Source organism: Trachinotus anak, unplaced genomic scaffold, assembly GCF_046630095.1.
Source record: "Trachinotus anak isolate AG129_WGS33_773 ecotype Australia unplaced genomic scaffold, CSIRO_AGI_Tana_v1 ptg000004l, whole genome shotgun sequence".
Lineage (NCBI taxonomy): Eukaryota > Metazoa > Chordata > Actinopteri > Carangiformes > Carangidae > Trachinotus > Trachinotus anak.
The window spans coordinates 23,560,267-23,576,990 of record NW_027273855.1 but is presented as its reverse complement, the minus strand read 5'-3'; the positions used below and the strand labels follow the sequence as shown (position 1 = coordinate 23,576,990).

At 42.4% G+C, this 16,724-nt stretch overlaps 1 protein-coding gene across 1 annotated transcript in view; it reads left to right on the top strand.

Moving 5' to 3' along the window:
* magi3a (membrane associated guanylate kinase, WW and PDZ domain containing 3a) overlaps positions 1-16,724 on the top strand; it is a 112,731-nt gene that overhangs the window by 52,014 nt on the left and 43,993 nt on the right. Inside the window, exon 2 of the mRNA XM_071477245.1 lies at positions 15,310-15,426. Within this exon, the coding sequence (XP_071333346.1) occupies positions 15,310-15,426 (117 nt within the window). The remainder of the gene's footprint in view (positions 1-15,309; positions 15,427-16,724) is intronic.

Sequence of the window (16,724 nt, the reverse complement as noted above, 5' to 3'; positions counted from 1 at the left end):
CTTTCAGTTTAAGGATTGGGCTCGAGTGTTTTTTGTTCTCACCAGTCTCATATTCTGGAGCTGAATTTTTATTTTGATAACAACAGAATAACAAAAAACATTAGCTATTTGGAATGGACCTGAATTCCCGAGCAGTAGCAAAGTGTGGTTGAACTTATACACAAGTCACAACAGAAATATGATCTGAATAAATTACACAAAAATGAATATACTCATTTACAGACACTCTCACGTCTGTAAATGTACTGGCAACATGCAGTTTACTGGCAACATGCAGTGCACTAAGTACCCAGATTGTGCACTCTAAACGGTCCAAAAATTGAGTGTAAAACAATAGAGAGCGGTCGCCATCTTGGCTCTGTGGCAGAGGGGGAAGGACCACCAACATATTTTCAAACTTTTGTGAAAGTGGCCACCAAGGAAGGAGGACACTTCCAATTGGCTTAATTTCCATGTAGCATGACACAAGGGGGCACATACAGGAAAGTAAAACTTTCAATTTATGATTGACTGATTAAGGACCAAATCCTGAGATTCCCTCTCCTGCTTTATGAGATTCACGGACTCCTCCTCTGCCGTGCAGTTCAAGTTTCAGCTAACAGCAGGCCTATTTAGCAAATGCCTCTTTTGCCCTTCCCAAAATATGTTTTCTGGTTGTGGGCTTGTTGAATCGTTTAACAGGTCAGGTCTTTACAGCCACCTTGAGTTCAAAACATGTTTTTTCTAGGTTTCTAGTTGTGCTTGAACCCTTTCATTATCATTTGCAGCCATTTTTTCCTGTGGATTATTTGTGTGTACCTCCCTCAAAGGTCTTTGTACTTAATACAGATTATAATAATATAATATAATACAGATCTATTTTGAGCAGATTCAACAACTTATAACAGTTTTGAATAGAAAGACGAAGGAGAACATGGTTTAATTTATGTTATTATGTCAGTCCATGAATGAGACAGTTCATCATTCACTCATGTTTAATTATGCTTTACTATAAGACACCTAAGTGCTCTAGAAAAGATGAGGTCAAGGGGTAAGTAACCTCATTTGGCTGTCTCAGAAGTAATAACATTGAAGTGATATAAACCATACATTACTTGGAACTCTGGTTTCCCCTGGAAGACCTAGTTAGTAAATTTCATGCTGGGATACTTACGCCTGGACAGCTAACATACATACAATAAAGTTTAATTATCTTTGTGTTTTCCAAGTGTATTTGATCTAAAGCTGGTGAGCAAAGTTGAAGCAGCCCCGAGGACTGCAGACAGTCAGTTAAAAGTCGTTTTAACACCAACGAGTAATGCCTCAATCCGAGGCGGGCTGTGTGATGACAAGTGGACTGCTTGCGTAATGGCAGTTCCTTCACCGCCTCTGCTGGCTAATTGAAAATGTATTTATTCCTCTGAATTAACGCCAGCTCCCGGCTTTTCCCTCCCTCCAGTGTCGAGAAGATTGGCTGTGAGCGTTTAACTTTGTCTGTCCACTTAACGAGTGAAATGGTTTTGAAAAAAAAAAAGTCCTCATTGCCATGGGTTTCTGTCGACTTGATTAAGTGGCGGTCTTTGAAGTGCTAAAGTTCGATTTCCGTCCATGTGTCGGCGTTTCCCAAGAGGGGCTTCACTGGGGCAGAGCGGAACAAGATGTTGTATGATGTCAGTCTATTTCAGCCGAGCAAATTTACTTCATAATTGCCTCTCTCTGTTCTTCCCTCTTCACTGTTGATACTGATTCAAATGAGGGCAATGGTGAAGTCACAGACATCCTTGTGTGACCTTGTGTGTTTTACACTTTGAGACATTTTCACGATAAACATTTTCTCATTGAAGTACATCTCCCTCCCCTCCTTCTCTTCCTCCGCCTCTTCATCCCTGTCCCTTGCTTGCTACAGTATATTAACCAGGGCAAGCTGGCACGAGGTGCAGAGTGGAACAGATGTCATTATGCATGCTTCTGTAGATTAGTTAATCACAGGCACCACCTGGGTGTGCTGATTGCTATTAATCCACTATTGTAATTGAAAATTAGGGGTTGCACCACAAAAGCATGCTGTCTCTCCATTGGCCTTAATAGATTCCTTCCGCCTGCTTCCTGACAGACTTGTCATTCATACTGAGAGCAGATATACAACATCAACCCCTGAGGTGCAAAGCCGTGGAGATACTCATTTAGGACTGAGATAATTGTGATGAAGACTATCACTTATTACAATGGTGGTAGTTGATCTCTGTGACCATTTCACAATTGGTGCAAAAGTGTAAATGTAGGAAGCTGCACCCGCTGAATGATGCCCTGCCACTGAGCCCAGTCCTCATCTCGCTGCCAGCTCTTTGCTCCTTCTGCCATTGATAATCCTCCAGAAATATTCTCAGGGAAAGCGGATTATCATGCAAAGTGGTATAAATTTCCCCGCAGCTGTATCTCACAGTTAATTAAATTTATCATTGTCTCCGGAAATGGCTAGCATCATCATTCTCTTCACTCTCGCTGGGACATGTGCTCTACTAAAGGGACGTCCTGTTTGAGTAATTAAGCCTGATGGATTCCTCTCACCTGGGGACTCATGTTCTTAATCTGCTCATCCACCTGTTGGTATGTGTGGGTATGTAACCTCCTGTAGATGGTTAATCTGTGTATATTTGTTCGTGTGTTATTGTACAAAAGAACACAGGATAACAATCCTTTGCTTCTGTTACATAACATGATAAAAGTGTACACACACACTGAAGTACATTTTGTTCCATCCTGCATAGTAACCCCCCCTTACAAACGTGCACACACTCACATACATGAAATGTCATGTTTTTTTGTGAATGACAGCCCACCTCCACACTGCTACTCGACATTGCTACAGAGACGGTGCCACTATTGAGTGGACACGAAGAAAATTGAAATGCCTGCAAAGCATTTACAGTCTCTCTTGTGGGAAGGAAATAAGTTACTGGTGGTATAGTTATTAATTTCTCCCCATGATGGACTTGAATTGACTTTCAATTCTATACTGCATATACAAATTAAACTCTATATAATACAAGACATATAAGGACTGAAATAAGCATGGATGTATACTTTCCACCTTGATACATTGATAAAAACAGATTCAGACAGCCAGGGATTCATACATAATAAACCTAAAGAACCAATCCTGTCAACTTTGCAGGGACCAGAGTGGACAAAACATAAGCTATCAAACAACATTAACAAATAAAAGATGCTAACTACACTAATCATTCTGATACATCTGATAGTTGCCAATTTTGGTAAACAGCACACTCCTCATCTGAGTCTGGGTCTGAGTGAGGCCCCAGTTTTTTTTTCTTAAACAAAGTACTGAAAATATCAGAATATTTTTACACAGTTTAAAATATGTCTGGAGAGGAACTTTAAGAAGAACCCCCTAGTCAACACCACAACAAGTTCCCTGAGTACCTGCTATAGAGCTAAAGATTGAAGACAATTAGAAAACTTTTAAGTAAACCCAATGACAAGGACACCTGGTGGTATCAACTTTAATAACTTTGGTTTGTGTGTGAGCAGCTGTCACTCTCTGCTGTCGCACTCTTCCCCTTCTCTTCTTCCGTCAGTGCCGCCAGCAACAGCAACTTTCACAGCACTCGACAAATAGGAGCAGAGCTGTTTTGTTGCAGAGCAAGACACACTTCTCCACGTTAGAGATGGTGAAGCTTTCAGCTGTCAAAAGAAACCTCGAGGAGTGTGTGAGGAGAGCACAAAAGAGGCGAGGAGCGCTTCCCTCTGAATTCATTGAACTCAAGCTGTGCAAGGGGGTGTTGAAGATGGACACAAGAGTACACCTACTACATAGTTAAACAAACATTTTTTTTCCTCTCTGACTGCTTTTCTGTTTCCTCTCTGCTCTCCCTCCCACACTGACCCTGTTGACCTTGAGAAAACGTGACACTGAAAATGCAGTGAATAGTTAAACGTGTATTTTTCAGTGCATTTTCAGCCATCATTCTTATCCCCCGGTGTTTTACAATAACAGCGCATATCCGGTTTGGTGTATCAGCAAAGCATCTGTGGCAAAATAACCCTGATAATTATCATTGAGTGAGTCAGTGGGAGTGAGTCAATATGTTTGTGGTCAGGGGTGATCATGTCCTCAAGCATTTATTGACATTTCAATATGAAACTGAAATAATATCGCTGTGGTTTTGTGCCAGCATGTGTAATCTGTCAGGTGAGGTGGTGTTTGGGTGTTTTTAGAGGTTGTGTTTTGGTTGATACCGGTCCACTGAATTAGACTTACTCACAGATCTGGCTCGCCCCTGAGCCCCATTCTTTGGACATGATTGAAACCACCCTGTGCTTTTTAAGGTTAACCTCTCGAGGGGGTGACCTATCCTTTTGTTTGTTTGTGTGTGACTGCATGCCAGTATGAATGAGAGCAAATCTCTGTGAGTCAGCTAGAGCCATCACACATGGAAGGAATCAGTCTAACAAAATCTCAACCCCCCCCCCCCCACCCCCCACCCCCCCCACCCACCCACCCACCCCACGGAAAGCTCCAGCGTGCTATCTCTCTGACATCATACTAATAACAAAGACCCATGGATCAACAGGGAGAAGACTTGCCTCTATTAAATCAGCTCTGACTGGATCAGTCCCTGAGCAGCACAACGCCATGACTCACCTTCTCGGGCTGGGTGTCATTACTGCTGTGCTCTCCGTGTGCACTGCTCACTCCTGACAGAAAGCCCCTTATATTTTAAAGATGCTAATAAGAATAAGATGTGGCTCGGGGCTTTGCTCGCTCATCACGACATTTGGCTGTGGATCTAACAGATGTGTATGTTTTACTTCGAGCATATAGTCCCAGCCTCTTTCTGTGCCACTGCAATGCACCGTGTTGGGAGCAGTTCGAATACACATTTGCAGAGTTGCATTTATGCATATGTCTTTCCTCTGTCTGACACTTACCCTCATATGCGTTTACACAGATACACACATGCTGCGATACCTCCACACGCTGCAGTGTTTATATAGGCTGTTGGCTGACTCAGTCAAACCCCATTTCTGTCCGTCTCATAACAGCAGTGAGCACATAGTGCTCATTTTGATTCGCTCCACTTCACCCCCACTGCTCCCATCCGTCAGTCTGTTGGTCATTTGGAAGAATTATTTATTAAACATAACTAACGTCTGCTATGTACCAACAGAAAGAATACAAATTTCTGTCATCAGAGAGAGCCTCGATAACAGCTTGAGGTAAATATTCATTTGACATTCAGTGGTTGTAGAGAGGCTTTGCCTCTGATTCTCTTCGTATCTTGCTCTCTGGCGTCTGGCCGGTGAAGCCTTTTCATCTGCTGTGAGTGACTGATGTGGCTGCCCTCTCCTCCCTGGGCATCTGCCCAGCTTATTGAGAAGCGCCTTGTGTGCGCCTTCAAAGAGATAGAGATAAATCATGGACTAAATGTCAGTATCCAGTGGCCAAACAATGTCCATAGGCTTCACCAAGCTACAGTCATACACCTTTCTTTGTGTGTTTGTGCTCAGAAAACCCTTGCACCAAAACCCCAACCATTCTCCACACAAACACACATCTCTCAGTGAGAGGGATGTTATGTGGACATAGGGCTGAAATGACTGAGGTCCAGTCTGCTGACTCATTTCACTGATAGGCGAGTGTCCTGTTAGGCAGCCAAAGGCTCCAGAACATGATGGATGGGTGTAATGTAGGAGAGTGGTTTCTCTTCATGCCCGCCATGCCTGCCTGACCTTCTGGAGATGGACGACAGGGATCAGGTTATGACTGTGAGTGTCTGTGTGTGTGAGAAATGGTGAATACACCATTCCCTGGACATGGAATTGCTTTTTTTAGCTGCACCCAGTGGTGATGGCAAATGTTGAGACAATGGATTGAAGGACCAGCCAAGGACCTTGGTAGTGAAATATTGAGTGTTTTCAGGGGTTATAAAAGTTGCACTTTATTGAGTTTTGGTCTGATTACATTTAAGTCAGTGTTTTTATCTGTTTTTGTTAAAATGTCAGTTTTTTTCCTGACAAAACTCAACAAAAGGTCCACTTCACAGTTCAGCGGCTTCGGTTGTATTGCACAATCTTCCTCATGAGATGCAGTTTGCCAAGTTGTCAAGAAATAGTTTGGCTCGAAGGACGAGACTTAAATTTCATTCTTTACCTTGGAAACAGCAGTTAACAAAATGATCTCATCTTAGTCTCATGTTATCTCATCTCACTCGATGTTTCCCAGCATGAATTCAAAACAGGGAAATTTGCACATCTACAATTTCAGTGACAACTGGGTTACCTTCATATCTAATTGTGTGATATGATCAAAAGCACTGGAAAACCTTCTTAATAGACCTTGTTTGGCCAACTGCTGTTCCCAAGGTCAAGAATAAACTTTCTCTGTAGGCATGCAGCTGGCCACCAACATTGTTAGATGTTGATATTTGGTTGAATGTAAGTTGTGGCATTGGACGGCCAAAATTCAACATCACGATGACATCTAAAGTCAACGTGAATTTGAGGTAGAATACTGATGACAGCTGATATTGGTATTTTGTTGGTTTTAAATCCAACATCTTCCAAGCATCTCATGCCGATGGCATCTTGACATATAAAATACTGACATTCTAACCAATAATCCAAGTCAGAATTATATAAAGCAAATGTTTGTGTTATAAAAGACCACCCAGTGGTTGGTGTTTTCATCTCACAAATGGCTGCAGTAATTAATCAACTAATCGATTATTCAAGTAATTGTTTCAACACTAATGTATGCAAATATAGTGTTGTGCCTGGTGTGTGCCTGCATCAGCACAGTGCCATTTGAAGATGTGTGTGAGTCAAGGATGGAGCCAGCATCTGGGTCAGCCCAGCAACAAGAGATGCACACATCAAATCATCCGCAACTGCAGTTCTTTATGCTGTGCTTCCCAACACAATGCCCTCTGCTCGCTTCAGTATACTATTAGCAGGCATCTCTGTTGACTACCCAGAACCTTTGAAGGGAGTTTTACGCACACACATATGCAGGGCCATACAGTCACACAATGGCACATGTCTAGAGTTGGAGAACAGAGCAAATACCTGAGTCACTTTCTGACCCATGTAAATTGCTCGTGTCATGTTTCATACCAGCTTGTACTCAGTTATACCATATTATCACCATCACATTAAAATAGTGTCATCGGGATTGTTTGCAGAACTACACCATCCTTTTTTTTGGGGTCAAATGTTAGAAATGTTTGAACACGCATATTTATGTGTATGTGTGAGAGAGACAGAGAGAGAGAGAGGGGAAAAAAGAATAGAGAGGCTTTGGTGTCCCCTGGGGTTCTCTTTGATGCATCGGGCGGCATATTGTCAGTGACAGCCCAAGTTATTGAGGCTAAGGGCACATTACTTTACTTGCTCTGCAGAACCGTAATCCATGGGGTGGCAGAAGCTGCTGCTGTTCTGCAGCACTCCGTTAGTGAGAAGTCAAACTGTGGCACCACTGCTTATTGGGTCTCCACACAACTTGAGGAAAACTGTCAGTGTCCTATCATTGTGCCCTCTTGCTGCTCCTACAATACAGTAAATGTCTGCTGTTAATGCTATCATATAATTAAAGATGTTGTGTAGTGTAATGTCTTTCATGTAGTACTCCTCCCCTCTCTCTCCATATGGTTTCTTTCTCACCGATCCTTCAATACTGATTTATCTCTCCCCGTGTCGCTTCTTCCATTCTCTCTGATCTGTTGGTGACAATGAAACCTCTTGTCTCATTCTCCATACAATGGGATGTAAAGATCACTCTATCATGGAAATTAGGCGAGAAGGTTTGCTTCATTCTTTGATCCTTCTTTCTCATTCAATGATGGCAAACAGCAGCATGTTTTTGATGATGCACAGTGCAGAAAGGAGCTTCTTCTTCTCTGCCTGCCATCCAGACAGTCTCCACACCACAGATCAGCCAGATGAACAGTGGGGCGAGGAGGAAATGGTGCTTAGAGGCTGAAGTTCACACACACACACACACACACACACACACACACACACACACACACACACACACACACACACAGATAACCATACTCCTCCCATCCTAAACTCTGCTGCATTGTGTTAGCATTTTATCCAGTTATTTTAGCTGATCTGTATGCTTCCCAAGGGAGCTAACCTTGCTGTTAGAGGTTTAGAGCTCTTCTTTTTAGAGTGGATTAGAGCTGCTGGGATATTGGTCCCTAGAGATGAAAGAGAAACCAGTAGCTAAAAAGAAAGGTGCAAAAGCCTAAAGATACCTAGTTAAAAAATCTCGCTCTTTTCATCCTCTCTCCCATGCTTTCTCCCTCTCTCTCTGCTTTTCTTATCTTTGTATTGCCTGGTTGTAATTCCGGAACTGCATGCCTTAGCAATGCCCTCAGCAGTAGTGGACAACAGAGGTTTCCATGGCTTGTTAAAGGCTGTCTTGTTTTAATGACCTGCTTTTTCTTTTTGTTAGTGTCTTCTATTGTAGTGCCTCTCTGAATGGCAGCCCCTGTGCTGTGGGACTATTCTCACTGCACAGTTCTGTATTGAACTGTTCACTGTCCAGTGTGGCAAAAAGAACATACTATGGAGGTGGTCAGTCCATGAGTGAGGTGAAAGTGAATCATTAGTGTCACAAAATCCGTAGCTTTATACATAATATACCCCTCCATGCTCTAGTGGAATTCATCCACTCGGCACCATGGATACCAGCTATCCATTAAGTAGTTGTGGAGATATGTCACTCAAAACCTCAAAGTAAAGACAAAGGTTCACAAAGGTTGTTAGGGTACATCCACAAGGAACCATGAATGTCTGTACAAATTTTTGTGCCAATCCATCACATAGACGTCAACATATTTCACTGGAAAAGTGAAAACCTTCACCTGCTGGTGGCACTACTAGATGAAAAGTCAGGATCAGTAGTCTTTCTCCTTTGGCCCCCTAACTGCTGTAGTGGTGGTGGGAGTGTCCACTGAGCAACACCAGACCCAACGGACTGCGGTAGGGCAGATAGCAATGCTCGGGGAAGCAGCTGGACATGGATACTGGGCAAAGTAGAAGTTAATGTCATGATCTGTCTGTCTGCTCCACATCACGGGATGCAAACAGGAGGGGGGAGAGGGCCCTGCTCGCTCAGGATGACTGCAGGGTGGCTGTGACTGTTGTTTCACCTTCATGCCCCATCTAAGAATCCAAAAGGGAGAGACAAGACAAAGGAGGCTTGACCCCCCAATTCATTTCATCTTTTTATTAATTGTCTCCCTCTAAGCCACGATAGGATTAGAAAGGACAATTTCAAGGTCATTTCTCAATGTCTGGAAAAAATGATATTCTTGTAACATGCTGTAACACTGGGGAGGTACCTTGAATTAATGTGAGCTCACCTCTTGGCGCAGTAATTTATTATACCCACCTACACATTGGCTGGTTGCTCTGAAGTTGTGAGACTGTGTACACACATACTCCATGTATCAACAGAATAGGTGTGTCCTATTAAATGAGCCAAGAATGCACTAAGCCAGGTTTATCTCAAACATGTAACTAATGGATATTTAGTACAGTCAGCCAACAATAGCAGGCAAGCCATCCGGAGCCAAGAATGTATCTCTGAATGCTGTATGCTCTGGGACACCATCTGTGTCTATTGCCAAATGCGCCGATGATTATCACATTGACTATAATAAGCCCGCAACATTAAGCCTGCACACAATGTGTAGCAAAACCATTCCTTTCAATTACCCGCTAAAAGATGTGCTATTCTGCCAAGGGTGTGGGGATGATACCATTGTTTTTGTGGCACTGAAAGCTCAAAATAGTATCATGAAGAGTCACTTCTCCTCTAGCACCTCATCCCTTTCTATGTTACTGATAGCAATGTGATGCTCATGGCCTTTGAATTCTGCAAACGCTGAAAAGTTTTGATCTGAAGTTGTAAAAGACAAAGATTTTTCTGCAAATCAATATAGCAAAGATAAGGTTGGAAAAGAGGGTCTTGTATAAAGAGTCTTTCGGCCTGATCATTAGCCATTTCATACCCAAAACACACAGCTAGTGCGGACTGACCTTATGTTGAGATAGGGTCCCACTAATTGGATTTCAAGAGAGATATATCTAACCTGAAGGGGGGAAATGGGTGACAGGGACATTGATTTCCTTCATGTAACATTCTTTATCCCAAAGCCTCCCCTCATCCACAGTTAATCTCTTGGACTCAGTAACCACTAATTGACTTCACACTGTACACCATTTTTTGCCAGCAAATTACAGTTTTCAGCTGTAATTCACAAGAGCAACAGAGTGGTTGTAAGAGCAACAGAGCTCGTCTCAGACAGAAAAACACTCTACACCTCTCCCATTTTGAGGGAGAGTGTTTAAAGGAAGGTTGTGCTTTCACTGCTTTTACTTTTAGTGAGCATGAGCATGGGTTTGAGGTGTGAGACCACTGCTGGTGGAACCCAACATGTACCCGCTGCTCTTTGGAGAGAAGGCAAGTCATGCCAGAATTGTTGATCTTATTTGTCTCTCTTCCGTTTAACAGAGAAAGTAAAGAAAGTGGGTGTCCCTTAGATGCCACTAAGCTGTTGATTCTCTCTTTCCATGCCTGTCACACAGAATGAGGCAGGACATTATGTTGCCCCAAGTTGCCAAATGAACCCAACAAGGTGGTAATTAGCAGATGGTAGGGGCTTCCTCGCTGATTCTAGAGCTGCGCTACTGTCAGAGAATTGCCTCATTAGACGCCCACTGACACCCCTGCTGGTAACATCTCTGCATTGCTTCCACTCTCATTTAGGAAAAGCATTGTACTTATGCAAGTCCATTGTTATTTAACTGCCTGTTTACTGGCTGCCTCTGTAAATATCTGTGCTGCTAGTCAATTGTTTTGGCCCTGGTAATGTGAGGACATGCTGGTGTGCCAAGAAATGAGCTGAGCTGCGGGGATTTAGGGAAAGACATGTCTCTTTGCTTTTGGTGAAATGGTTCTTGTGCCAAATTCATGCAGGACTGATTCAACTAGTTTCAACAGAGTGCTCAGTATTTAGTGTTCAAGCTTATCTGCCATTCAATGTTGTTGCATTTTTGGTAATTTCATTAAAATTCTAGTTTGTGAGTATGATTATGGGCATGGATCCATTGATGGTTATGTTGATGAGTCAGTCGGTCAACCAGCAAGTCGGTCGGTCAGTCAGTCTACCAGTTTTGTCGCAACCTAAAATTCCACTAGTATTGGATGTGTTGCCATGAAACTTTTCCCAGAAGATGAACTAGCTGGGGCGATTCCCTGAATTTTCTCTAGTTCCACCATGAGGTTCTTATTTATCTGAGAAAAATGCCTCATAAATTATTGGATGGATTTCCATGAAATTCGGTACACACATTGACGCCCCCCTCAGGATTAATTGTAATAACTTTGGTGATACCTTGAGTTTGTCCAGTGCTTTTTACTACTATTTATGACCAAATTCCTAAAAAATAATGGCATTCCCATCAGCCTTAGCTGTGCTTCGTTTTTAGTGCTAATTATCAAATGTTAAGCTAACATGCTGATAAACATTGTACCTGCTAAACATCAGCATGTTAGTGCTGTCATTGCGAGCGGGTTAGCATTTAGCTCAAGTACAACCTCACAGAGCTGCTAACAAGGCCATAGACTATTTGACCAAAAAATCCAAAGCTCATATATAAGCCAACTAACTGTTTTTAAAGGCTTTGTTGTGCTGTGGACTGTGTCACTGTATACCTTGCAGCAGAAAAGTGGAGTCAAAGATGGTGCTGCTGGACCTGTTTTCTAATGGTAGAAGGACTGCTGCTCTTGTTTCGGGCTTTTGGCTCATAAACAACTTGTCTTTTTGCAAAGCACTTCAGTAGTTCTGACATCAGTTACTGAAAATGACAGATGGTAAGGTGAGCTAAGAGTAGCAGTTTCCCATGGCAGATACCAAAATATGAGTGTCCAGGGGGAATGAGGGAAGGATGATGGGCAGCAGCATGTGCTTTGTTTTCATTTCCGTGTATGTGTGTGTGTGTGTGTGTGTGTGTGTGTGTGTGTGTTGGAGCGTGAGATGGAAAGAAAGTGGGAGTTTAGTTACATCCATACAGTATGTTTTTTTTATTCTGAAGATCTTTTATTATTGATCTAAGTAAGGCCTCTCCTCCATATGTGTGAGACTGAAAACTAATAGCAGATTTGGAGAGAGCGAGGGTTTGGTTTTTATTTGCCTTTATCTACACTGATCTAAGAGGCAGAAGACAGGCAGATAAGGGCTGCAGTGGAGTCAGTGACAGCTAGCTTCACACTTCACTTGAAAGCAGAGGCTTGTGATATGAGAGAAAACAAAAGGTTAAGTGGCTAGGGATGGAAGAAAGGAAAAGGGGAGATACAGGGAATGTAGATAGCTATTCAGACAGTCATCTCAAACAACATAGGTGTGAGCAGCCCTGTGGGGATCTGCCAGGGCTGATGAAACTCCACAGCGAGGGAGGCAAAGAGTCAGAGACACAGTCAGAGATGGAGCGATAGAGTAATGATGAAAGGGCAGGAGGAGTGAGTTTCCATGTGCGTTCCCATGCATCATCATTACTCCATTCTGCAAACAACCACCCCACTCCCTAGCTCCCTCGCTCCTTCTGTTTTTAATGGTTCTCCATCCTTGAACTACTGCCCCCTCCACACCCCGCCTTTTATTTATTTATTTATTTATTTTTTGGGCAACACCCCCCTGTATGAGAGTGTCTAATAGCAAGGCACAAAGGCTTCCATTGTGTCCCACATGCCTTGTACTACCAGCCTGGCAGGCCAGTGATGTGCTGCCTTGTAACCTAGCGGGAAGCTGAGAGTTGCAGCTCCCTCCCTTTCTCTCTTTTCTCTCCGTCTCTGGAGATATGATGTAGCACGCTAACGCAACCTGACAGGCGGACCACAAAGACTACCCTGTTGGAAGCACTTGAGTGGGAGTTTGCTATGGGCAGGGGAGGTGATTTGCATGTGTTTGTGTGTGTGTATGACGGGGAGAGGGAGAGATTGATTTTGTTGACCCAGTGGAGTATCTACCCTTCCCTGCAGGAATCCTGGGAATCGTGTGGTAACAATTAGTCCCCTTCACTGTCCGTACTGAAACCAGCTGATCTTGTGTGTGAAAAATGGATCCAGGGTGGCATTCCCAAGCATAAAGAAAGCACTCCCGTCCCTTTCAACATGGGAACAATCATGGTGACATGGTGGGAGGAAACGGGATGTATATTGTTTGTGTGTGTGTTTTGGGGTTTTCATGTCTCACAGCTTCTGGGAACGTGGACCGCAGGCTTGTGGCTTTCAAGTTATGATGCGTAGCCAGAACCAGCTTTTGTATCCTTGACATAAATTCCTCACATTCATTGTGTCAGTAAAAAGTTACATAATACAGAGCCATGCTTCTCTTGGCCCCAGCCCTCACTTGTACTTCTGCCATGCTGCAGATACTCGATTGTTTCAACTTCAGTAAAGCAGCAGACACATGCAAAGCAGCTTGAAATTCCGAAATCACTTGAATTATTAGCCTGCAGAGCAAAAGCACAAAGTATTGAGTACAGCTGAACACCCAGTAAGCAAGAAACTCCAATCGCTTTAATCAAAAACATTTTCAACACCACTTTTTGATAGATGTGAAAGGGTGAGAATCAACCCCGTTAACCAGACGACATAATGCTGCTGATCTACAGTCCCAGCGGTAGTCGTTTTATCCCCTGAGGGACTGAATAAGTGAACTTCATTTCATTTACAACATTTTTGAATTCGGTAGGCAAAAGCTTTTCATTCCCCAGCAGCCAAGTTTATCCTTCGATACTTCCTGCTGAAAATGGGTGTCATAAAAAAAAAAAAAGATACCGTTCAAGTTTCAGAGTAGAAGTCTTGTAGAGTGTGGGATGCGTAGGATGCTCCGCACTTTTAAATTTTTCATTACTTTCACTGTGGGAATATTTCTCTTTGTTACTATGCAGTATGATTATTTCTTATTCAGTTTCTGTCTGCCAATTTCTACTAGTTTGAACCCTGCTACTCGTATGAAAGAGGGGAGTCTTTTGTGTGCGTGTGTGTATGAGAGAGAGAGTGTTTATATTTGGTGAATAGATTCAGATGGAGTTGAAAAGATATTTCATATTGAAATCAAAGCAAGTCTACAGGGACTTTTTAGTGTGCAGTTGATCAAAAATTAGAAGTGTCTGGCACACTGGCTCTAAGCTGTGTAGTATGATCAAATATTCATCAGCAGATTAGCCAACAGCTTGCAGAATTAGTCTCACAATGGGGAAAAAAATCATATATTTACAGTCTCTGTAGGTGTCCTGCTGGGAGAGGTGTATTATCTTACTGACTGATGTTTCTCGCAGCAGTTTAACAGAGATCTCAACTGGAGTTTGACATTGCTCACCGCCTGGCTTCTGCTTGATTTTTTGATTTGTCAACATTTTCTAATCTGGAGAAGCAGGGATGGGATTTTAACACCCTGCGTCAGAGACTGTGGCAGACATTGACTGCAAACAATACCACATCCACACTTTGGCCTTGTACAGCTGAGATTGAGCTGAGCTGTGAGAACACTCTAATGTGATGTTTTATGTAGCTAGCAGACCTCACTGATCTCACAGCCTCTGTCTCTATAAGGTTAATTGTGTACCTCCTGCCAAGCTGCTCTGAGGAGAAAGCACTGGTTATTGATGCCCGCAGTGTAACTGACGTCATTTTCAAAGCTCACCCTGTGTGTTCCTTCCCAAGACACTCGCAGCTGGAGTCCACACAGAGGAAGAGTGCTACTATAGCAAACACAAGGGAATTCTCTGTGTCTTCCCTCTGTCTTTATCTCTTTCCTCTGTCAGTCATTCTGTTGCTCCAAGGAGAATGGTAAATTTCCATCCTCTTTAAGATGACTGTGCAGCCCCTACACTTCCTCTGCTGTTATTCCTGAGACGCAACTGTCCTAATTTTGTGTTCCTCTTTGTCATGCGTACATCTGGATTTTAATGATAGAGCCCAATTAATGTTTCAGTACATCTGGCAGCTTCAATATCCCGTCTTTGCCACTAAGCACCTAGCTTTTTTCAGGTACAAGTAACTGCTGTACAGACAAGCAATCTTTTGATTTGAAGCTTGTACCAGTGCATTGTTGTCGGTCAGTCCAGTGCAGCGTAGGTTGTGGCGAATTTAAATTTCAAAATGTCTTTTTAATTGTCTCAGAATCGAATCATCAGAGTGGGTGTTTTGTAAGTAAGAGCATGCAGATGCCCTCCTACGTGATTTAATTGTTGGACTGACCCAGATTTCTCTCTCCTCTCCTCTAGGTAAGGTGTTGAATACTGATTTGCGTCACTACCTCAGTCTGCAGTTTCAGAAAGGCTCCCTGGACCACAAGCTCCAGCAGGTGATCAGGGACAACCTGTACCTGCGTACCATTCCATGTGAGTAGCCTCCACAGCCTTGGGCACCTCAGTTTTCTCTCTCTCACTGTCTGGGCTCTGCTTGCTGTCCTCTGACCCCTCCAGATGGAGCCTGGTCTGTTCTCATCTGTAGAACTACTTGTACCATCCTACTTTCTACCTGCCTGCATTTCTTATGCCTTTTTTATCCCGCTTTAACTTATTTTCCCCTCAGTTCCCTCCTTTGCTCCTCAGTTCATCAGATAATATGTATTTCTGATTAATGTACACTTTGCTATTCACTTCATATAATTAGCAAAAGCACCCTTTCTTATGCTTAATAGTAACTGTGATGCCCTAGGAAAACCTGAGCAGACTTTGGTGTGGAGGGATAACATTATCTACCTTGAGTAGAATGCTTTAGGACTCCAGGGCTTGTACAAAAGAAACTATATTGGAATTGAGGGGAATTACACACTTTCCTGGTTTTCATGTTTAATTTAACGCAAATAAGCTTTGAGACTGAATATATGGAGTATTGAATTAAGAGAGACATTTATTTTTCAGCTTCTGATTATAGTCAGACCTTAGTTATCAAACAATTAAATGTGTATTTTTTTTCTTTATGAGTCTCTTCCACTGTTTCTTTTAAAGTAGACAAATAAATAACCAGGACAAAACAATTTTGTTTGTATACCTCAGTGATTTTAAAATGAACATCAAGGCGGACAGGCATAAATGAAAGAGCAGCTGCAATTCTCTGGGCTTCACAGCTGAGTTGTTTTTTTTTTTTGTTTTGTGTTTTTTTTTTTGCTCAAGACATTGTTTATTATCTAACTCTCAGTCAGCATTTGGGAAGCTCTTGTTTCTGACATTTTGCATGAAGGGAAAGCCATTTTAAGCCATATTTTGATGCTGTGTTTGATGTTAATAAAGCTGTACTGATTCATTGGAGATAATAACACAATCATCGGGATTGTTGTTTCTTATCTTTCTTAATGAAGCTACCCATCTGCTGTCACTGAAATGTCTGAAAGTATAAAACATTACATGAGGCCTCAGTGCTTCATAGCTGTTTAGTTATGGTACAGAGTATATAGAGGTAAAACCAGTAACATATCAGTTATTGTGCTCAATTTCCTCCCATCATCCCAATGATGATCACAGTTGTTAAAGGTCTCATATTGTATGAAGTGAGATTTCCATGTCTTTTTTGAATATAATATAGATTTTTTGATCTATATTAATACTGTGAAAGTATCAAAGAGCTCAGTCCACAGAGAAATGCACACAATCTGTATTCAGAAACTGCGCCTTAAAACGAGTCATCAGGACTTTCA